General features: G+C 38.5%; 1 protein-coding gene across 1 annotated transcript; it reads right to left on the bottom strand.

Annotated features, from left to right (window-relative positions):
• Positions 1 to 128: 128 nt before the first annotated feature.
• fam20b (FAM20B glycosaminoglycan xylosylkinase) lies at positions 129 to 20,162 on the bottom strand. Its single transcript, XM_046836591.1, has 8 exons — positions 20,009 to 20,162; positions 13,181 to 13,660; positions 12,111 to 12,197; positions 11,819 to 11,928; positions 3,771 to 3,942; positions 2,424 to 2,615; positions 2,277 to 2,336; positions 129 to 1,009 (listed from the first exon to the last, which is right to left on the bottom strand). Exons 2-8 carry the CDS (start codon positions 13,555 to 13,557, stop codon positions 778 to 780), a joined length of 1,230 nt encoding a protein of 409 aa, XP_046692547.1. The 5' UTR covers positions 13,558 to 13,660; positions 20,009 to 20,162; the 3' UTR covers positions 129 to 777.
• Positions 20,163 to 21,465: the final 1,303 nt, after the last annotated feature.

The raw sequence follows: 21,465 nt of genomic DNA, 5'->3' as shown, positions 1-21,465 counted from the left end.
AGTAGCAGCTTCTTCTACCCACTACCCGTTTATATCCTGAAATCATACTGCACATTTCAAAAGCAGGCAAGCCTGCATCGTACACTTTCAACGTTATATATTTTTTTAAATCATTAAAACCATTCATGTTTCAATATCGTCATTAAATAGTTGCTTATGTACAATCTGGTTTTTTTTTTTGTGTTTTTTTTTTTTTTTTTTGGTAGGCTATCCGCCAAAAGTCTGTTAATGCTTTGATTTATAATGTCAGTGGCAAAATTTTACTGGTGCTCCCCTTGATATACAGTATGGGGCAGCCCGGGCCTGAGAACGTCCCTACAGCTGCTCTGGAATGTCCCTGAGCCCGTACAGGACCAGGCGATGTCACCATTTCAGGCCGCTTGTTAAAATTGGAGACAGCGAGAGAGAGAAAATCATAGGAAAAAAAAAAATATTAGGCCAAGTAAGAACATTGCAAGGAAATAGGAACACATTGGTACTGTGTGGATCCATGTTGTGAAGAATGTAGACAGAAAAAAGTTTAGAAAGGTGTGTGTGTGTGTGTAAATTTGAGAAAAATAACATTTTTGGTTTGTGGAAAAACAAGGGTCTGCACCAATGTTACTGCGTTATGAGACGACTTCCTGCTTGGGTTGAGGTAACTTCCCACAGTTTTAAGGTCTTCTTGCAATGCAGGAAGTGAGCCTCTGAAGGCATGAGTCTGCACTGACAGGCAGCATTCAATTCATTTGAAAATGCTACCAATCCCCCCCCTCTCTCGTACGCTCTGTCTCGCGTTTAGGGGTGAGGGAGGTTCATGCGGTCTTCGATAAGTGTGCTCTCTGCTCCCTGCATCTCTATGCACTGGCGTATGTTGGCTAGGATGCCGCTGAGACGCCGGTCGAGTGCAGCGAGGTGAGCCTCAGTCAAAACTGGGTGGGCTGGGTCGTGGGCCGTGGCCTGACGCATCGCTGAACTCAGAGCCCCGCCCTTCAGCAGGTTTAATCTGTTCCAAGTGGACACGCGTACCCTGAGAGAAGGACAGAGAAATTGAGAGCGTGAGCAAGAAACAGAAACGCGGTGAGTAGGAGCAAGAGAAAGTGAGAGCAAGAAACCAGATTGAAAGTCATTGCGAGAGGAAAGCAGATGCAGCACTTGCAATTTGCACCAGTACATGTTGACATTCATTAATTTATAGGAAATAAAAATGTGTGCATGCCGGAATTGGAAGAAAAATAAATCCTGCTGAGCAGTCCAGTATTTTCTAACGGAAAGAAAGATGATTCTTAGCAATCAGTTCTACTCACTCTTTGTTTTCCTGCTCTTTTTCTAGCACACATACACACAGATCGTATAGAGAAATGCCAGAGAGAGCGCACACACACACAGAAACCAGAAGAGTGGGCAGAAACAAATAGGTCCAGTCATAAAATGATTGTTGAACCTTTTTCAAAAGGATGCCAGAAACATAGGCAACTCTGATGTCCTGTTTGCTGCGACTCACTCGTATGCTTCTTGGAAGCCTAATAATCTGAGTCATTATCAAAAGCCCAGCGACCTCATTAAACCACCGCTTTAACGGCACCTCGACTGACCACAAAGTTCTACATTTACAGTAAAAAAAAAAAAAAAAAAAAACGGGGGGAAAACGATCATACCAATCAATTGGTTTATTTCCTTCTGAAAAATTCTCTAGAAATCGCAGGGTCCAGGTTGCGATCGAGAGCAAACGCATGCAAACGAACAGGAACGACGGTTATTTTGTGTTACAGTCGATATTCATTTTGTTTAGGATTCAGTCAGAATTGGGAACAGAAAAGCTGCCTGTGTAAGAGTACAATCAATTGCTATTTAATTGTGTCTGATATTTTTGCTTCCATCTAACTGAAGCGAACGTGAGCAGGCGTGCGTTGGGCTCAAAAAAAAAAAAAAGAATAATTCAATATACAAGATCTCAAGAAAATCTAATATCTTGGGAAATGGAAAATACACTCCATAACTCTAAGTGAGACTTTTTTTGGGCATAAATGAGGAAATTCAGAAACACTCCTGTGCACACCACTAAACCAGAGTAATAGTGTTGATTCAGCACATTACAACAGAATTAAAAGCCTGCCCCATACAATGCACTCTTGATATTATAGGATGGTTAAAATGCTTTAGGTTTAATGAAATATGTGGGAAACAAATTCTCAACAGTCCATGCCCAAGGCAGACACCTTCATTTATAACGAATAGTTAAGTATTTACAGCTTTCTAATACTAATAAGTATAAAAAAAAAGGTATATACACTCACATGCAGCACTGATAGAGAGGAGCCAGAATGCTTCTTTCATCTAAAGCTGGGTTCCCGAAACTGCAAACCAAGCACACACGTTTATTTCCAGCACGACATCTACTGTATTTACACATTATCATTTGACTTCTGTCCTTTTCTCATCACCTTTTCGCATTGTCCAGTAGAATGAGCATGCTGGCTCCACCGTCGTCTTGGAAACTCTCGTAGTGATGCCGATCTGCATTGCCGATCAGGTAATCGAAAATCGACGTGTCGATCACGTCCAAGAGGCGCGGACCCGCATCGTATGGAGGCATCTTCTTTACTGCTTCACAGTAACTCTCATCATATTCCCACCTAAATCAAATCCAAAAAACTAAATATATGAGATAAAAACAGATCATACACACACACACACACACACATATATATATATATATATATATATATATATATATATATATATATATATATATATATATATATATATATATATATATATATATATATATATATATATATAGTGTGTGTGTGTGTGTATATGTATGTATGTATATATATATATATATATATATATATATATATATATATATATATATATATATATATATATATATATATATATATGAGGAGAGAGAGAGAGAGAGAGAGAGAGAGAGAGTTGCGGGTTTCCGAAACTATATATAGTGCTGGATACATATATAGTGTTGGAAAAGCTGGAGGGGGGTTAAGCACCAGTTTGTGTTGTCTTTAAGTAAACACCACCACGGAAAAAGAGACAAAAGCAGCAAAAGAGGAAGTGGCTGAGTAGCACATGGCGGTGAGTATGAAGTCATCAAAAAGTGAAAAGTAAGGAGAAGAAATTTAAAGGTCTTTTTTGAGCTTCCTGCTGAGCGCCTTCTGACTTCCCAGAACCCCTCTGTAAATTGTCACGTTGGTCTATTTATAACTTCCTGTGTCTCTGACCCCAGTTTCCAAGCAAGCTGGTATATGCGAAGAACAAATTTCACTGTGCTCTAATGTATATGTGTTAATGAAGGCTATTCTATTCTATTCGAAGGTTTAAGTCTGATCCTTTTTTGTGTCTGGTATTTCCTTAGTGTTGACTTCTGCTTTTTTTTTTTCATTTTCATTATTATAAATGATCTTTGTTCGATTTTATCTGATCTACAGTTCGACCCATGATACAACCATAAAATTGATCCTACATGTACAGGCATAATTTCAAATCGATATTTGTGTAGCGCTTTTAACAGTGGACACTGTATCAAAGCAGCTTTGCACAGATAAAGCAGTTATAAAGTTGTATATAAGAACGTATAAGTTTGTTTCTTATAATTGTATGTATATTCTTAATGATGGTGACTGTGGCTAAGAAAAAACTTCCTGAGATGCCATGAGGAAGAATCCTTGAGAGGAACCTCATCGTCAACACTAAATGCTCATTCATTACATTTCCAGAATTGACACGTTTGTGTGTGTGTGTGTGTGTGTGTGTGTGTGTGTGTGTACCTGGCGAGTTTGCCCTCTCTGTATGTGCGTCCCCAGGGATGTCTGTGTTTCTGCAATGGCCAGACATCAGGAAGCCAGAGCGTCACTGACCCCTCCATGATGTCGCCCTCAGCACATGCAGGTTCACTCTCCCGGCAGTAATAACACTTCCCAAAGAAGCAGGTATTATTCCCTACATGCATACACAAGGAAAAGTGATCATTAATCACTGCAATTATAAAATAATTACATTCCTTTGGTCCAAATGTTACCAATCAGACAATGTATTGTTTAAGATTATTAAATGTTCATTAAAGACACGCAAATTACAATCAGCTAACAATAATTATTGTTTGGAAGTTTGCATCGAAAAGCAGAGGTTTATAAGTAAATGTGATTTTTTCGGTTTTTTTTGTTCAGTAGTTTCAGGGTGATTGTTCCAAATACATCCCAAGTGTAAATCATTCTGCCTGAAGGATTGTGTGTGATTTCGGCACACTTCCACACTGTGATTTTCACACACAACTATTCTCTTAATAAAACAAATAAAGAGGGAGAAAAACCTAGTGTTTAAATGCTACTGCTTCTATACATTAACCATTTGATAGTGCAAGCTTAGTAATTGGATTGCTTATAGGTGTGGAGTGTGTGTGTGTGTGTGTGCGCGCGCTGACCAGGAGGAAACATATTCATTTAACATTAACATTTAACATTTATAGAGAGAATGGGAATAACATTTACTATTAGATTACTTCATTGAGATGAAGGGGGTGGGGGGGGGGGTTGGGGGACGTAATCGGGCAAAAAGAAATCTGAATCGTATATCGGCAACAATGTGTTCCCTGGTACTTTAAAAGAATACAGTGCATTAAATGAATAAACTGCATTCAAATGTGAAACAGTACATTTGCAATTCATGTATTGTGTGGTTTCTTTGCCGTATGAATCGTCATAGATTGCTTGGAAGATTCACAAGTAAGAATTTCAATGTATGGGTTTAACAGACTGTATGAATCTTGAATCGATCATGAAACCACAACTGGATGATTTTAATGAGTGTCTTTGGAGCAAAGTTTACTGACTATATCTCAGCAATAGTGTCTTTGAATTTTCGGTATTGCAAAGATTGATCACCCTTGACCTCATCCAAAATAAATTTTAAAGAACTAAAAAAAAAAAACCCTTAAAAAATACAACAAAAAAAAACGATCTTTCTAAAAAATTTGCCATCAAATTTAAAATAATATATATATTTTTTTTTCATTACATGTCTTCACCAGTCACAAGGTGTTTAGTAGTTTGCTTATTTGCTATGGACACTAAACTTTCAGAAGGCAAATGTTGACCATGCTAAAATATACGATGTGCATAAATAAATCATGTATTTATTGACACTGCAGACCAGGCAATCTTTTTTTATTTTGATAATGTTATATGTTATATTATTTTAAAGTTGTGTTTCTTCATCTTGTTCAGTCAACAAAACAAAACGTGCAGAAATGTGGAACTTTCGAGAACATTTCATAGGATTGGGTCATTTTTGAAAATAATTTATTTAAAAAAAAATTAAATAAATTCATTAATAATACATTTGTTACGCTATATGCCACTTTGCATACCACAATATTAAAGTAAAGCAATGAAACCAACAAAAAAATATTAAACAGTAGACAAAATTAATATCAAAACAGACTTTTGTTTAAAATATATAACAATTACATGTCACAACATGCCCCAATCTGGCACTTATGAAAAAAAATCCCATGTTCTGAGGAAACAATGCAACCTATGTAAGGCAGTTTCCTGTTATTGCGTATGATACTTTTTCATATTAACTGCAATGTCTGCCTTATTATTATCAAGTAATTATTAATAACTGCCTAAATAAACCTCACCGTGTTACTGAAACTATAGAAAACTCTTAAATCGATATGATGTGCAGAAGAATGAAACACTGAACTGTATTTATTATCATAATACAGTTTTCGTAGATCAGTGGGGGGGGATGATCTGCTGTGGCGACCCGTAATAGGAGAAGCCGACGACAATTTAAGAACGATCAGAATAAATACTTTTTTTTTATTTTTATTTTTTAAGTTTTACTCAAGTACAAATGGAACTGGGGTAATATTTAAGCAGGGGATTTGTACTTTTACTGCACTGATATATGAACCTGTTGATGCTTAATACAGGCAGGGTGTAAACACTTGGCGATAACTGACTTGTTTACAAATCAACTACGTTTTCCTGAGAACGTTTCAAGACAAAGCTTCGAACTGGAAATTCCAATTCTATTTGTCTTTGTCTCAGAAGCTGCTCGTTGTTGCGTTTCCTTTTCTGTAATGTCTGGTGCAATGCCTGGTGTGGCCTGACTCTGTCAAAGTACGTAGACGACACTAACAAGAGTTATATGTGTGCAATGCCTAGACATGCTCGGCAACTGTAAATTTGTTTATTTCACACGCCATGTCATTGCTTCATTTCATGGGCCAACATCAAACACAGTTATGCAGTTTGGAAAAATGGGTTTGTTATGTCCTGCTCTCTTGTTTAGGGAATGCTTTGACTACAGACAATGCAAACTAAAATTAGTTAGAAAACAGCTTTTTTTTTTTTTTTTTTTTAAACATCCCATTTCCCATTATTTTCCATTTAATTTGATAATAACCTCCACTCTTCTGGGAAGATGTTCTACTAGATTCTGGAGTGTGCTTGTGGAGATTTGTGCTCATTCACTCACAAGGGTGTTTGTAAAGTTTAGTGATGTAGATGAGGTAAGGAAGCCTGGGGTGCAGTCAGCGTTCCAATTCATCCCAATGGTGTTTTATAGAGTTGAGGTCAGATCTTTATAGCAGGTCACTCAAGATCTTCCACTCCAATCCATGTAGACCATATCTCAGTGGAACTGGCTTTTGCGCATTTACGGATGAAAAAGTCAGATGTTCCAATACTTCTGTCCATCTAATGTATCTATACATCTAGCTTTGCTTGTTTACTCAGCTTTAGGGACCACAATTCAATCCTTAGTTTTGCATGTTCTCTATGAGATTTATCCAGTTATCTTCCACATACCAAAACATGATTATTGGGAAGATTATGCTTAGTTTCCTGTAGCTGTGGGTCTGTCTGTACATGGACTGGTGCATTGGCACTGTTCTCAGTTCAGACTCTGCTTCAGCTGCCAAAGTAACCAGGTCAAAACATTTGTTAAATGTAAATAAATGAATGCATTCATAATTTTAACCCCTTGCTACAATGAAGTACTAAACTGAGGGAAAGTTTAAAATACTAATATAATAATATTAATCCTTGTCTAGACACTTCATAATACTGAATAATGAGTAGAGTGTGTTGAGAAGGAATGGGGAAAATGAAAGAGAGAGAAGGTTGGATGATGTGGATGTGGCTAAATGCCACGAATGTGGAGATGGTGAAACAGGAAGTGGATAGGATTAGTAAAGAGGAAGTGAGAGCAGTGATTAAGAGAATGAAAAGTGGAAAGCCGGTAGGACCAGATGACATACCAGTAGAAGCATTGAGATAATTAGGAGAGATGGCAGTGGAGTTTTTAACAAGATTTTGGAAGGTGAGAGGATGCCTAAGAAATGAAGAAAGAGTGTGCCGATACCAGTTTTTAACAATAAAGGAGATGTGCAGACCTGCAGTAACTACAGGTGAATAAAGTTGATCAGTCACACCATGAAATTATGGGAAAGAGTAGTGGAAGCCAGGCTGAGAGAAGAGGTGACCATCCGTGAGCAACAGTATGGTTTCATGCCAAGGAAGAGCACCACAGACACATTATTTGCTTTGAGAATGCTGATGGAGAAATATAGAGAAGGTCAGAAGGAGTTGCATTGTGTATTTGTGGATTAAAGAAAGTGTACGACAGGGTACCGAGAGAGGAGTTGTGGTATTGTATGAGGAAGTCAGGTGTGTCAGAAAAGTATGTGAGGGTGGTACAGGACATGTATGAGGACAGTGTGACAGCAGTGAAGTGTGCAGTAGGAACGACAGACTGGTTCAAGGTAGAGGTTGGATTGCATCAAGGATCGGCTCTGAGCCCTTTCCTGTTTGCAGTGGTGATGGACAGGTTAACAGACGAGGTCAGACAGGAGTCTCCATGGACTATGATGTCTGCGGATGATATTGTGATTTGTGGCGATAGTTGAAAGCAGGTTGAGAAGAGCCTGGAGAGCTGGAGGTACGCGCTGGAGAGAAGGGAAATGAAAGTCAGTAGGAGTAAGACAGAGTACATGTGTGTGAATGAGAGGGAGGGCAGTGGAGTGGTGCGGTTGCAGGGAGAAGAGGTGGAGAAGGTAAAGGAGTTCAGGAACCAGGGGTCAACAGTGCAAAGTTATGGAGAGTGTGTTAGAGAAGCGAAGAAAAGAGTGTAGGCAGGGTGGAGTGGGTGAAGTAGAGTGACAGGAGTGATTTGTGATAGAAGAGTATCTGCAAGAGTGAAAGGAAAAGTTTATAGGATTGTGGTGAGACCTGCGATGTTGTATGGTTTAGAAACAGTGGCACTGAGTAAAAGACAGGAGGCGGAGCTAGAGGTAGCAATGCTAAAGATGCTGAGATTTTCATTGGGAGCGACAGACAAGATTAAAAACGATTTTATTAAAGGGACCACACAAGTAGGATGTTTTGGAGACAAGGTGAGAGAGGCCCAATTGAGATGGTTTGGACATGTGCAGAAGAGGGACATTGGGTATATCAGTAGGAGAATGCTGAGGATGGAGCCGCCAGGAAGGAGAAAAAGAGGAAAGCCAAGGAGGAGGTTTATGGATTCGGTGAAGGAAGACATGCAGGTAGTTCTTTTGAAAAAGGCAAATGTAGAGGAAAGAGCATGATCTGCTGTGGCAACCCCTAATGGGAGATCCCAAAAAAAAAAAGGAGACACTGCATAATACTAAACTTAATGCATGTTCCCTACATTTAACACAGTTGCACAATTCAGAGAAAGGAATTTCTTTGCTGTTTGTCTGGTCTAAAAATAGAACACATCATGCAATTATGAGTCACGTCTTTCTCCTTTTCTCCCCAATTATCCCAGCCAGTCTTTCTGAAAAATGATGAAGCAAAAGAAAAAACTGTACAAATGTCTTGCAGTTTGCTAAAAGTTTTATAAATCTAATATTCCTTTGTTAGCTGTACAATTAGTCACAGGAAGGCAGTGATTCCTTCACAGTAACGAGGAAAGTAAATTTTCTCAAAGTAAATTTTTTCTGATCTCTCTCACCGACATACTATTTAATACACCTCTATATACAGGGCTGGTTTTATTTGAGACAAAAAAAAAAAGTAAACCTTTTTAATTCTATAAAGAAAAGTTTTTTAAAATCTTGATTAAGGGCTATTCAGTAAAACACATCATGAATCCATACATAGCTGAAATTTACTGCAGTGATTAAAAATACATGAACTTGAATTATTGAGATATCTGGCATCTATTTATATCTTTATTCTGTTTTTTCTTTTCTGCAAACAGGTTCAGTCAGAAAACAGTCATTCTCGGATTATAGGTGCAGCACCAAAAAAAAAAGGGGATGAAATTGTTTAACAGAGTTTGTAAACATTTTTACCAATACAGTTCCATGATTTTGAGGTACATTTTCATGGCCTAAATGTTTTATGAAACCTCTACGTATACAAGAAGAAAGATCCATGCTCAAATATACTTAAGCAGGAGTGTGTTACAACCGGTTGCTGTTATAAAATCTTCTTGACAGGCAGGGCAATCGTGGATCAGCGGAACAAGCAAGAGGGTCGTGTTCAACTTCCGGTGGTTTGACACCATCTCTGAACGCATTGTGCAGTATGTGCAACCCAAACTAACTGATGTTAATTGGAGACCCGCGTCATTCTTTAATTGCTTCCGGAGCATTTTGAATACTTTCTGATTCACGTTTAGACAAGATACTCGATTCTGATCTCTGAAAGCAAGTTAGTCATTTCCTCAGCAATGTCTTGAGCTGATAAATGGCCTATAAACTCCCTCGCACCGTCCCATATCCTGACTTGCATGTTGAACTGTTTGACGGTCAATGGTGATTCAGGCTTTCATTAAGTAACAGAACATAGACTTTTTGTTTCGATACGGCTGCTAAAGACAGTTTCTTAAAATAAGGAGCCAGTCCGAAAAGTAGAGAAACATCAGCACTTGCGTTCATGCGATGCTATCTTGCTGTCTTAGAATATAGCATGAAACATGCTGGCTTGTGTCTTCACAAAACTTGTAACCTTAAGCCACCTTTACCGACCATTGTACCTCATCTAGCGCTTCGTTTCTGGATACGGCACTAAGAATGCTCTCATTTTTAAAGTGGATGGAAGGAAAGAATTGCAGCAGGGAGAGGTTTCACGCCAGTCACATGGGTAAAAAAGCTGGTGATCAGGTTGGGAGCTGTTGGGCAAGCAGACTGGTGGTTTGTACCTTTAGCATGGCTATGTAGCGTTGCCTCTCTCGTGTTTCGAAATATCGAACGTTTTACGACACGGTGTATATTTTGGCGTCCTCGGGCTTTAACTCTCTCAATTCGATCCTTTTCATCATGAAGCCAAACGGTATTAGATCGCATTTTCCCCACTGCGCGAGTTTACTACATAAGTAAAGGCTGCAACTGTGAGTTGACGTTACCCCATGCAGAGAACGTCATGTGAGATGAAAGAAATTCCCATTTTCCATGCCTGGAATATTGCTATTTTAAAATTCCATGGTTTTTCATGACTGTTCCCCTGAATTAAGGGTTAGGGGAAAGATTTGTGCATTGTACTCTAAGTCTCTCTGACTAGCAGCAGAGAGCATTCAAAGGACTACATGCTCCTGAAATAAGGTTCTTAGAAAAGGCAAAGAATTGCAACAGACAGGGTGAAAAGTGCAGAATTGAAGACAAGGATGCCTGGGACTGACAGACTACTTGGTGATGAATGCACCCTGAGGCCCTGTGGTTTGCCTGGGGTATAACTGCAGGCAGCTGATTGCACAGCTGCTGCTTAGATCCAGTGTGTAGAAGCCCACAAGAACCCCTTTAAAAACCCAGCGGAACAACCATGACCTCAACCTGCACCTCTGAGTAGCATCATACACATACATCTGAACAAATAAATAAATAAATACATACACATACAGATGTCTAAAAAAAAAGAAGATGGGTTTATGGGTAAAGCATGGTTCACACAAGCTTCACAGGGAAAACACATACACTATGTATAGAGTGTGTGAAGGTGGGTTTCAAAGTTTTCACAAAAGGTTGTAATAGAGTAAGAAGTGTATTTATTAGGGCTGTGCTTTAATCCAGATGCAAAGCAAGACAGTTCTGCGCGACACAACAAATGAAACGCCCTTAACACTAATACGACCGTATTGAAAAGTGAAAAATCCATGGAGGAACCAGAGCTGAGCGTGAAAAAATGTCAAACAAATTTCAGTGAGTAAAATAAATAAATATATATATCGGTGGTAACTTTATCAAATACAGTACTTTGTCACGGCAACCTCTGTTAGAAAAAACTTTCGGCTGTTCCCCTCTGGGACTCTGATTTGGAACAGGCAACACTGCCCTCTGGTTGTGCAAAGTATAACTGCCTTCTGACGTCGAAGAATAAGAAAGTGGAATGTGCTCACACGTTCAACCGGGCAAAGTATCTTTTCAAGTCGTTTACGGTCATCTCTAGCATTCCGATAAAAGGTTTGATTCCAAAACACTATTGTTCCCATTGTGTTTCATTTCTACAGTGTGTCTGAGACTTCAGCTACATATATTCAATATGTGCATTTATAATTTAGAACATATGCTCTATGTGTACCCTCGTGTTCTGCACATTTTCTCTGCCTCGGTATAGATTTTTTTTTTATTGTGATTCAACTCGACATGTTTGCTCCCTGAGGATCCTGACTAGTACAGATACCCTGCAGAAATATTTGTTAAATCACACACCATATCCCACACACCATATTAGTAATTCTAATGCCTCATTATAATTCTAATGCCGGCTACATTTTGATAAGAAATACATAATGTAATATACACTTTCTCAAATGACCGACAGAGAGGAGATAGACGTACCGTGCATGAGAAACGTGCTCAGCAGCTGCTCCGTTGCAACGGGCTTAATCTCTGTGCGGAGGTTCACAAATCTCCCCACCACTAGAGGTGCTCTCCGAAAGCCTAGGATCCTGTAGAGGAGAAAGAGACTGTCCATTGGTCCATCTGGGAGAAACTGGTGCAAAATCTAGCGATTGAATCATGTAAGCAAGCTAAATTTATTGATTCGGTCCTCTTCCTGTATAAATGTTATAATGCATCTTAAATTAGTGCCGTGCACTGGGTACTTCCTTAGAATATGTGGAGGTTTTACCTATCCAGGTGAAAAGCAGCGACCTCTGCATTATGCCTGTCGTAGCCTGCATAGGGCTCTCCTTCAACCACATAATCTCTGTTGTACCTGTGAAAGAGAGACATCTGCATTAAAGTACAGCTATAATTAAAGCACTGCAACGTTACTGTGCAACACTGCAATCCCACCTTGTATTTATAGTTTAATTATCAACTGATGCCTCATTGTTTGTACCGTCACTCCAGGAACAATTATATCATGCTTCTATTTAGAGGTCAACCAATAGTTTTCCGGCTGCACCTGTTGCTGGTGTGACTGAGAAAGTCTGCGGTCATAATAGGGTATGAGCGTGGTGTCTAGAGTGCTGTTTGTGGGCATGCTTTATGATGCCAAGAAGAGACGACTCACTGGACACCAAGTGCAGCAGCTCTGCTTTCTCTATTATAATTTGAGATTTCTTAACTTTGAATATTTAAATAGAACAAGAACTTGAAATGGACTATGTCATACTTGAAATGTTGTTGCTATTTGAAGTGTCTTTTTATTAATTTTGTGTAACTGTTTTATATATTTGGTGTGTTACTTTTGTTTCAAATGCATGTCTTGTATTTGTCAATATTTATTAATATAATTAATATTCATATTTATTCAATGTAGCAAATTTTAATTTTATTTAAATTTTTTATTCAGTATCCATTATAAAAATCTATCAGTTGATTAATTGGTTATACGATGCAACCTATCTATCGGTAGAATCCGCTATCCGTCGACCTCTACTCGTCTAGTAAGTGTAATTTAGTTAAAACAAATTGGCACAACTTTTGACTGTCAGCATGGGATAGAATTCCAAAGGGAATGTGGAAGATTGTAAAATCGATTCCACCATGAACTGAGACTGTTTTAAGAACAGGAGCACTGATCCAATTTAGTGTTTCTTATAAAGTGCCCACTTCTAAACACATACACTTATAGTAAATACTTCACTGCCTTTCAGTAATGCTTCAAAACAAGAGGTTTTTGCAATGTTCGAAAATAACATGCTCCCTCGTTTGTTTAGCATTATACCTCTCTCTCATCTTCCAGCATCTCACCTCTTGGGCTTGAACACCACCTTCTGTCCTCCATCGAGCACCAGAAGTGCTTTAAGCTGGGTGCCTTTATAGCCGACGTCGGCTCTCTGGATTCGGGCGCTGGTCAAGGCACTGAGTACAGCGGCCAGCTCAGGGGTCTCATCTGGGTAAACCTCACGTGGCCCCACCCACTGTGCCGCCACCTCCCACGGTGACTGCAACGTGTGTGTAAGACGGGCATTCTTGGCCAGAGCTAGGCTGGCCTCCATCTTGCGGAAGGCACGCAGGTCACGGCGGCTGGCAGCTGAGCCTTCGCCTCCATCCAGCAGGAAAAGCTTGGCCAGGCCCAGCAACAGCAGCACACCGCACAGCACCACCACACGCTGCTTCAGCTTCATGATGAAGGAGGAGAAGGTAACACGATGGGTCACGCCCTGGGCATGGCAGAGCCTCAACTACTGTGCACCACCAGAGAAAACACTCGCAGAGGAGAACCAGGGGCTAAGTGGGAAGAGAACAGGACAGAGATAAGCGATTCTACTGTTTTCATTCTGATAATGACAGTTAATTCATACAACACAAAAAAAAAAAAGACACTACATGTACAGAAATCACTTCAGACACAGATTTTTGCTGCATACTTTATTTGGTAAGAAGAAAATGTATGCCTGTTTTAGAACATTTGTTTTCTTCAGATTGTGAATTGAGGGCCAGGAAAAGGTCCTACATTCAGTAATATGCAAATTATTTTTATTTTATTTTAATGCGTTAAAACACAAAACATAACCATTGATTTTACTGAGAAGGCAAAAAAACAAAAAACCCGCAAAGGTCTGATGTCAATAACACCAGAAGAAATGCAACAAAGTGGTTTTTAAATATTGTAAAAAAAATTCAGGCTGAATCACAGTTGTGATCAAATTTGAGGTCATATAGCTACGATGCCTATAGCTAAGCTGGATCGTACTTGCTGATAACCGATTAAAGAAAATAAATATGAATATATGAATTAATAAATATAATTATATAACTAATAAATTATTTATAATTAATATATTGCACTCTCCATGTAGCCTGTGGTGTCAGTGAATTGCCTCTAGAGGCCGCTCCCGTGATGACAGTGGACCGGAAAGCCGGAAAAACTATCGGCAAGTGATTTTTGTTCCAGCAATCAACTATCGGTAATCGGCAAAACCGATTAATTGGTCGACATCTAGATTACAGCCTTCATTTTAGGATTTGATGACAAATTAAGACTGCTGAATTTAAATCCGGTAAAAATTAACAACAAAGGAATAAATGTGGTTTGTGAATCATAATGCTGTCTGCCTTTGTAAGGCTAAATTTAAAGTGATTTCAGTAGTTTTTCTGCAGAACATTCATCACACTATAGCCACTCAATAAAGAGGAAATTAAAACAAGCATCTAATATTTACACCTTGCAGCAGCATACACCTTATATCTGAATCCTGAAACTCATATCATATCCGGATATAAAATATTTGCATAAGGGCAATGTGTCCATGTTTAAACATAATGTATCTGATATATACAAGACGTTGGGTGCAGTGTGAACATAAAGTCAATATAATGACACAACACACTGTTTTGTGCAAACTGCACTTACTGTTCCTGTTCCAATGAAGAGACTAACTTCAATCACAACCGCACAAACAAGTAAATGAAAAGTTTTTTTTCCCGCATTATCTATGTGATGGCGTGTCTGGGAACTTCCTCATCACACCAGGCGAACAAAAACATACAGTTCGAGGCCGTAAAAGTGACAGAAAAAGTAGGTGAAAATGTAGGAAAATTTCCATTTTGAATATTATAGTTATTAGATTTTTATTACAGAAGAATGCATTTCAGAAAGAAAATTTGTTTATAAACATAATTTCATTATTAATAAATAAAAGAATTTTAACAAAATTAAGCCAAATTTTCTTAAAACCAGTTTTTTTTTATCCAAATCTGACAATTATTTCACAATTATATATTTTTTTTGTTTATTCTGTAAAATGTTTAATATAAAGTAGGACAATTAAAATACATTAATTGTCTCCGTTTTGTCATTCACACCACTTTACAACACAACCACTATTGCGGTTAATCAAGCTACAGGTAAAACATATAAATCCACCTAATTAGTTACACCTACATTATATTAAAACTCGAAACCTTTTATAACTCAAACTTATCACCTGCAACTGAAGCAACAAGTTTACCTTCACCTAAGTTCAAGATGCGATGCAATGTCACGCGATCTACACACAGTACCTTTGCGATCGACCGGTAGATCGTAATTGGCGTATTGGGCACCCCTGCTCTAAATCAGTGGTCCCCAACCCCCGGCCCTCGGACCGGCACCGGTCCGTGGGTCAGTTGGTAACTTACATTATTTCCGTTTTATTTATTATCTGATTCTGAACAATGTTTTATTTTAAAAAAAAAATTACCGGATTCTCTCTGCCACATCTGTCTATGACTCACTCTTGATGCATGTCATGATGTTTGCCTCAGTCACATGTCTTACCTCCATCCGCTACCTTCTTAAAGGGGCTGCTCCGGCCGCTAACACATAATACATTACCGCTAAATTCAAACCCCCAAGCGAGCAAAATGACCAAAACACAGTGGATTCATTTATTATTATATTTAGAAAATACCAGTTTTTATGCCGGTCGTATCATTTTATTTTGGTATATTTGTCCACCACACCTGAAAGGCAGGTCTGTGAAAATTTTGTCGTTAAACCGGTCTGTGGCGTGGTTGGGGACCGCTGCTCTATTTGATCCAACACAGAAACTGTATGGTAAAGTGAAATGTTTGGAATGTGTGTAAAATTCAGTGTAAATGTCTATAGCCTACATGTACGGAAATGTATGGTTTTAACTGTAGCTCAACTGTTGGCGTAGGCGTTAGTGAATTGTTCAAAAATATCCCAGCAATGCTACTCCACCTGATTCTACTAACAACAAACACGATCACATCACAATTACCTCAGTGTCACTGATGTGACAGTGAGAATCATCCACCACCCAAAGAACACTTTTCCATGATTACAGGTTTAACGAGAAGTATAGAACACAAGCCCTGAAGTCAGGAACTGCTCGCTGGCAGCAGCTAATAGGAATATGAAAATCAATCACAAGTCAAATGAGCATTCTCTAAATGTCTGTGTTTCTAATCCAAATGGTTGAGGCTTCCAGGTCTGATAATATAATAATATAATCCAGGTAAAAACATTACTGGATACCATGGCATTACAACATACATGTCTAGAAACAATAATATCTGAAGCATTTAACTAATTTAATGGAATTGAATTGTAATCTGCTGATATTTCCGTGACCTGATTGAGGAGTTTGTTTCAGAGACATAAATGGAAGTTTAAGCTGGACAATATGACTAGATCAATATCATGATAAATGATGTGTCGATATGCTTTTACATACTACATTTTTAAAAACACATTTGTTTAGGATGTCTGTAGATGTGGAGCATTAACCATAACCCTACAACAGCACCTGACTTTACTAACACCCTTGTCTCTAAATGAACTTGTTCCCAGAGGGGTGGAGGTTATTATAACAGCAAATGAGGATTAAATGTGGAATGGGTTGTTCAAAATGCACAGATTTTTTGTGTCCATAAAGTGTCTATTATGATATAGATTACGTAGAAACGCTTTCGATAATCAGAATGTGTCATATTGTCTTCCCCAGCGAAAGTGACATTTTGATAACAAGATGTGATTACAGTGGTCTAGACATCAGACAATGGCACTAAAACCACAGGCTTTCAGAAGTCCATGTGACGATCGTGACCAATTACATTTTGATTACATTTTAAAAACATTTATTTTGTAATGCCAAGGATATAAAACACTGCAATGATAAATACATTGTACTTTGGGCCACAAATGTATTTCATGGCAATGTTATCAATACACAAAGGTTGTGTGGTGGTGGATTATGCCCTTGGCTAAATAACAAATTCCTGTCATCACCTCTCCTGCTGCCTTCGGACTTTCCCAGTGCATTAACATGTCACGCTTATCAATCTAATTAGACAGATTAAAAAAAAAAAGGCAATTGCGCTTTTCCTCTGTATATTTACGCAACCCTACAGTCGTGCCACCGTCAGCCCAAGACATGGTGTATAGGTGTTAACTATGCATTTTAGTAGAAAACAGGAACGCCACCACACACAAATACACACATATATGCATGGCTTTGAATCTGCTGTGAATTTTGAATGATGTGAAAATGCTAAAAAGGTAGAGAGGGCTGTTTTGGTATTATTGCTTTACATGTCATATAAGCTTTCACAGTGAAGATCCTCTGACGACAGACCAGTGATTAATCGGTTTACGACACAAATCGGCAATATCCAGGCTTAAAAGAAACCGTCTTTAATAGATACAATTACATACATAATATAGACAAAAGATTGTGGACAATGCCGTGTTCAGGTCAGATAGCTACAGCACAAATGTATGCCTAGAGATTTGTGGTAACGATTGGGGAAAGAACCTCACATGGCTGAAAAAGTCTGATAAATTAGGTGATAAAATGTCATGTAAACTCAAACTCTTATCTAATCAGATTCAACACACCATGTGCACATGCTCAGTGGTCTCTGCTTTTCTATGTTTGGTTTGTACACTCCAACAGATGCTCTGTAGCTGTAGGAATATATACATAACCTGCATGTAAAGAAATATGAACTCAAACTAGATACAAGAAACAATACTTTCAAAATCTGTAAATCGGGTGAAATACATTCAAATGGATGAACATGGGCACATGCAAACACACCTAATGTCAAATTGATGGAACAAGGATTTTTCACGTTCCAATTTAATTTGTATAGCTTTCAACTTTCAACAACGGACATGGTCCCAACACAGCTGTACAGAATTAAATACATTAAAAATATAAATTTTAGCATCATAGATTAGTCCCTCATGAGCAAACCAGTGGTGGAAGTATCAATATCTTCTTCTTCTTCTTTCGGCTGCTCCCATTAGGGGTCGCCACAGCCGATCATCCGTCTCCATACCCCCCTGTCCTCTACATCTGTCTCTTTCAACCCAACTACCTGCATGTCCTCCTTCACCACATCCATAAACCTCCTCCCTGGCCTTCCTCTTTTCCTCCTGCCTGGTGGCTCCATCCTCAGCATTCTCCTACTGATATACCCGATGTCCCTCCTCTGCACATGTCCAAACCATCTCAAACGAGCCTCCCTCACCTTGTCTCCAAAACAGCCTACATGTGCTGTCCCTCTAATATCGTTTCTAATCCTGTCCATCCTCATCACTCCCAACAAAAACCTCAACATCTTATATATATTATGATCGAATATATATATATATATGATATGACATATGATGTGAGGCAGGAACTAAAAAGTGAACCAAATCACAACTGGATGACCCCAGAAGTCCATTTATTATAGTTCTATCACTGTTGAGGTTGTCACTTGAATGCAAAACTCTCCATCCTGCGAGTTAAGCGCAATCCCACATAGTCCTTCGGTTTTTAAACAAGCGTTAGAGCACACAGAGGGGAAGATTTGGAAAGAAAAAAAAATTGACAGACAGAAATCTGGATGCCAATGAAACGTCACTTGACCTCCGATCTCAACTCAATGATTATATTTGAGGAAAGTAGTGCAAACCCAGGTTTAAATCCTTAAACAGTGTGGAAGACTTGGCACACACTCGAAACATGAACAGGAGTCTGTGAGCTGGTTATAATACAGTGTACCAGAAAAGACTACTGTTTTTTTTTTTGTTGACCACAAAAACAATGAGGTGCTTCACCTCAATCCAGGACACATGATAAAAAAAAAACTTGTCCTTTCTTTTAAGCACCTTTTTGTTCAGAAATAAAAAGGAGTGTTGGACATGAACCTAACAGGAACAGGCTGAGCTGCAGAGCTTCCACGCAGGCAGGACTCACATTCCTGCTCCATACAATCCCTCATTCATAGCACCTACAAGCTACAAGCTACAGCATCCAGTGACAAAAAAACAAAACTGTTTGCACTCTTTTATTTAATTAGTAAAACAATTAAACTAAAGTTAAGTGCTGTAGAAGACGGGTATCGAGGTTTTAGTGAGAAAACAAAACAGGTCTATTGTACCAATACGTGGTTCATTGTACTGAATGAATGAATGAATGAACTTAGTACACACACTAAACCAACAGCTTCCTAACTCGCTTTTCTCTCTCTCTCTCTCTCTCTCTCTCTCACACACACACACACACACACACACACCCCAATATGCTGACTCTTTTGAGAACAATAAGTAAATAAAAACACGTTCGATAAACAAATCCTCATGTGTATGTAACATCTGGCTGTTTAGGTTTTATTGTTAATGTTATATCATAATTTCTGACCTAAATATAGTGGAAATGGGAAAAATTGTGCTTTGGCACACTTTTTTCAGTATTTAAAGAGCCATGAAACAGCTAGGAGCTATCTGAGGAGCATTGTAGAGCAGCTAAAGCAAAAAAGGTACATATAAGCACAACCCGGAAATACAGCCGCCATGTTTTTTTCCTCCTCATGCTCGTAGGGTTTATCAGATCAAACTGGTTGACATGTAACAGTCACATGTAAACATCACGGTTTCGGATTAGGAAAACCTGATAGTCCGGGTCTACATCGCGGTTTTGGATTAAGAAGCCAGGATTAGGCAATAGGATAACTAGCGAATGTGTTTCCAATGCAGTGCAGGTAGTTAGATGTGATGTGATGTGATGTGATGCATCCATTCGGATAGACAACAGTAATGGATGAAGCTCATATGCACATATGAAAGACGCAACTCACCTCCTTCATGCACAGATCAAGGTGTTCGAGTTTGATGCAGAAGACTGATCCACTGTGCAAACGCGTCTCATCAAGTCCGTCTTGCGTTTGCGTGTGTGTGTGTGTGTGTGTGTGCTTGTACACACACCGTTCAAGCGTCACCTTTCGGCTTAAAGTGAACATGTACTAGAAATAATACGAGTATGATTGTGGAATATATGAATCTAAAGCCCCTAGGTTTGATTTGGTTATTTCTTTATAAAAATAAAAAAAAAAGGACAGATTGATTTATCATCCGCTTGATAATAAAATAAATAAAACAACATTTATGTATTTGTGTACGTGTTCAGCTGTTGCAGTTTGAAGTTGACACTAGATGGCGCTAGAGCACACCTACAGCATCGACACACTTCTAAACAATAAGTGCTGGTATGCTTCAGCTCCTATTCTCAGATTTAAGAACAAACAGGAGTCTGGAATTAAAATGCCTTAGTATGTGAAAGGATGGATTCATTGCAATGCATGGATCCCTGCTGGAAAAACAAACACAAAACAATCACAAAACTATAAGACCTTTCTAATGGGTTCCACTACAAATACAATTGCGTAGTGTTTTTGTGTACATTTCAAGCCAAAACCAAATATTTTGTAAACTCTTTATCTTAAAAGTAGCTTAGAGGCTAAGGTATTGGACTTTGAGTTCAGGTCATGGGTTTAAATCCCAACCACACCATTCCTGGGCCCCTGAGCAAGGCCCTTAACCCAAAGCTACTTAGTTGTATACATTAAATAAATTTAAGTCACCCTGCATAAGGATGTCTGCCAAATGTTATGTTAATGGTATACACTTAACATGCCACTATGGTGTTAATTTTTTTGCATTAATACATGTTTTTGTCATGTATTTCAAAGCAGGATTTTTAAAGCAAGTGATTGATGTGATTAAAATCAGCATATTTGACGCATCACTAAGCAGCTTGCTCTTAACTTCTGAAGAGGCGCTTTGTCAAGAGTAATACATGTGTCAGGAAAATAGATGGTCAGGGTTTAATGTGGTTTCTGTGTTAAAGGATCATGAACAGGCCAAGGTCTTGACCAGGAATAATTCAAATGTTACTTAAAAAATAGTAATGGGTGGGTTTTGCCACCATTATTTTTATTAATTAGGTATTTGTAGATATTGGTGGTGGATGAGGTAATAGTTGGAAAATACAAAAAGATGGGTGTTATACAGGTTGCGTAAGAGGGCACAAAGATTATTTGACTTGGGGTTTTTTTTATGCTTCCACAAAACTGCACAACTTTGTTTTTGCATAATAAAATCCTTGTTCTCTTCACAACCCTTGATCTTGAACTTAATTTGTTTCTTTTGCTTGGCATTTCAATGTTGTTACTGGATTTGTTACTTTTGAAATTAATTGGCCATGACAATACCAGTAAAAGCAACACATTTCCAGTAAAGAGCTAATTACAGTTTC

Source organism: Silurus meridionalis, chromosome 23, assembly GCF_014805685.1.
Source record: "Silurus meridionalis isolate SWU-2019-XX chromosome 23, ASM1480568v1, whole genome shotgun sequence".
In the NCBI taxonomy this organism is placed as follows: Eukaryota; Metazoa; Chordata; class Actinopteri; order Siluriformes; family Siluridae; genus Silurus; species Silurus meridionalis.
The sequence above is the reverse complement of the archived record's forward strand: the minus strand, read 5'-3'. Positions and strand labels throughout refer to the sequence as shown.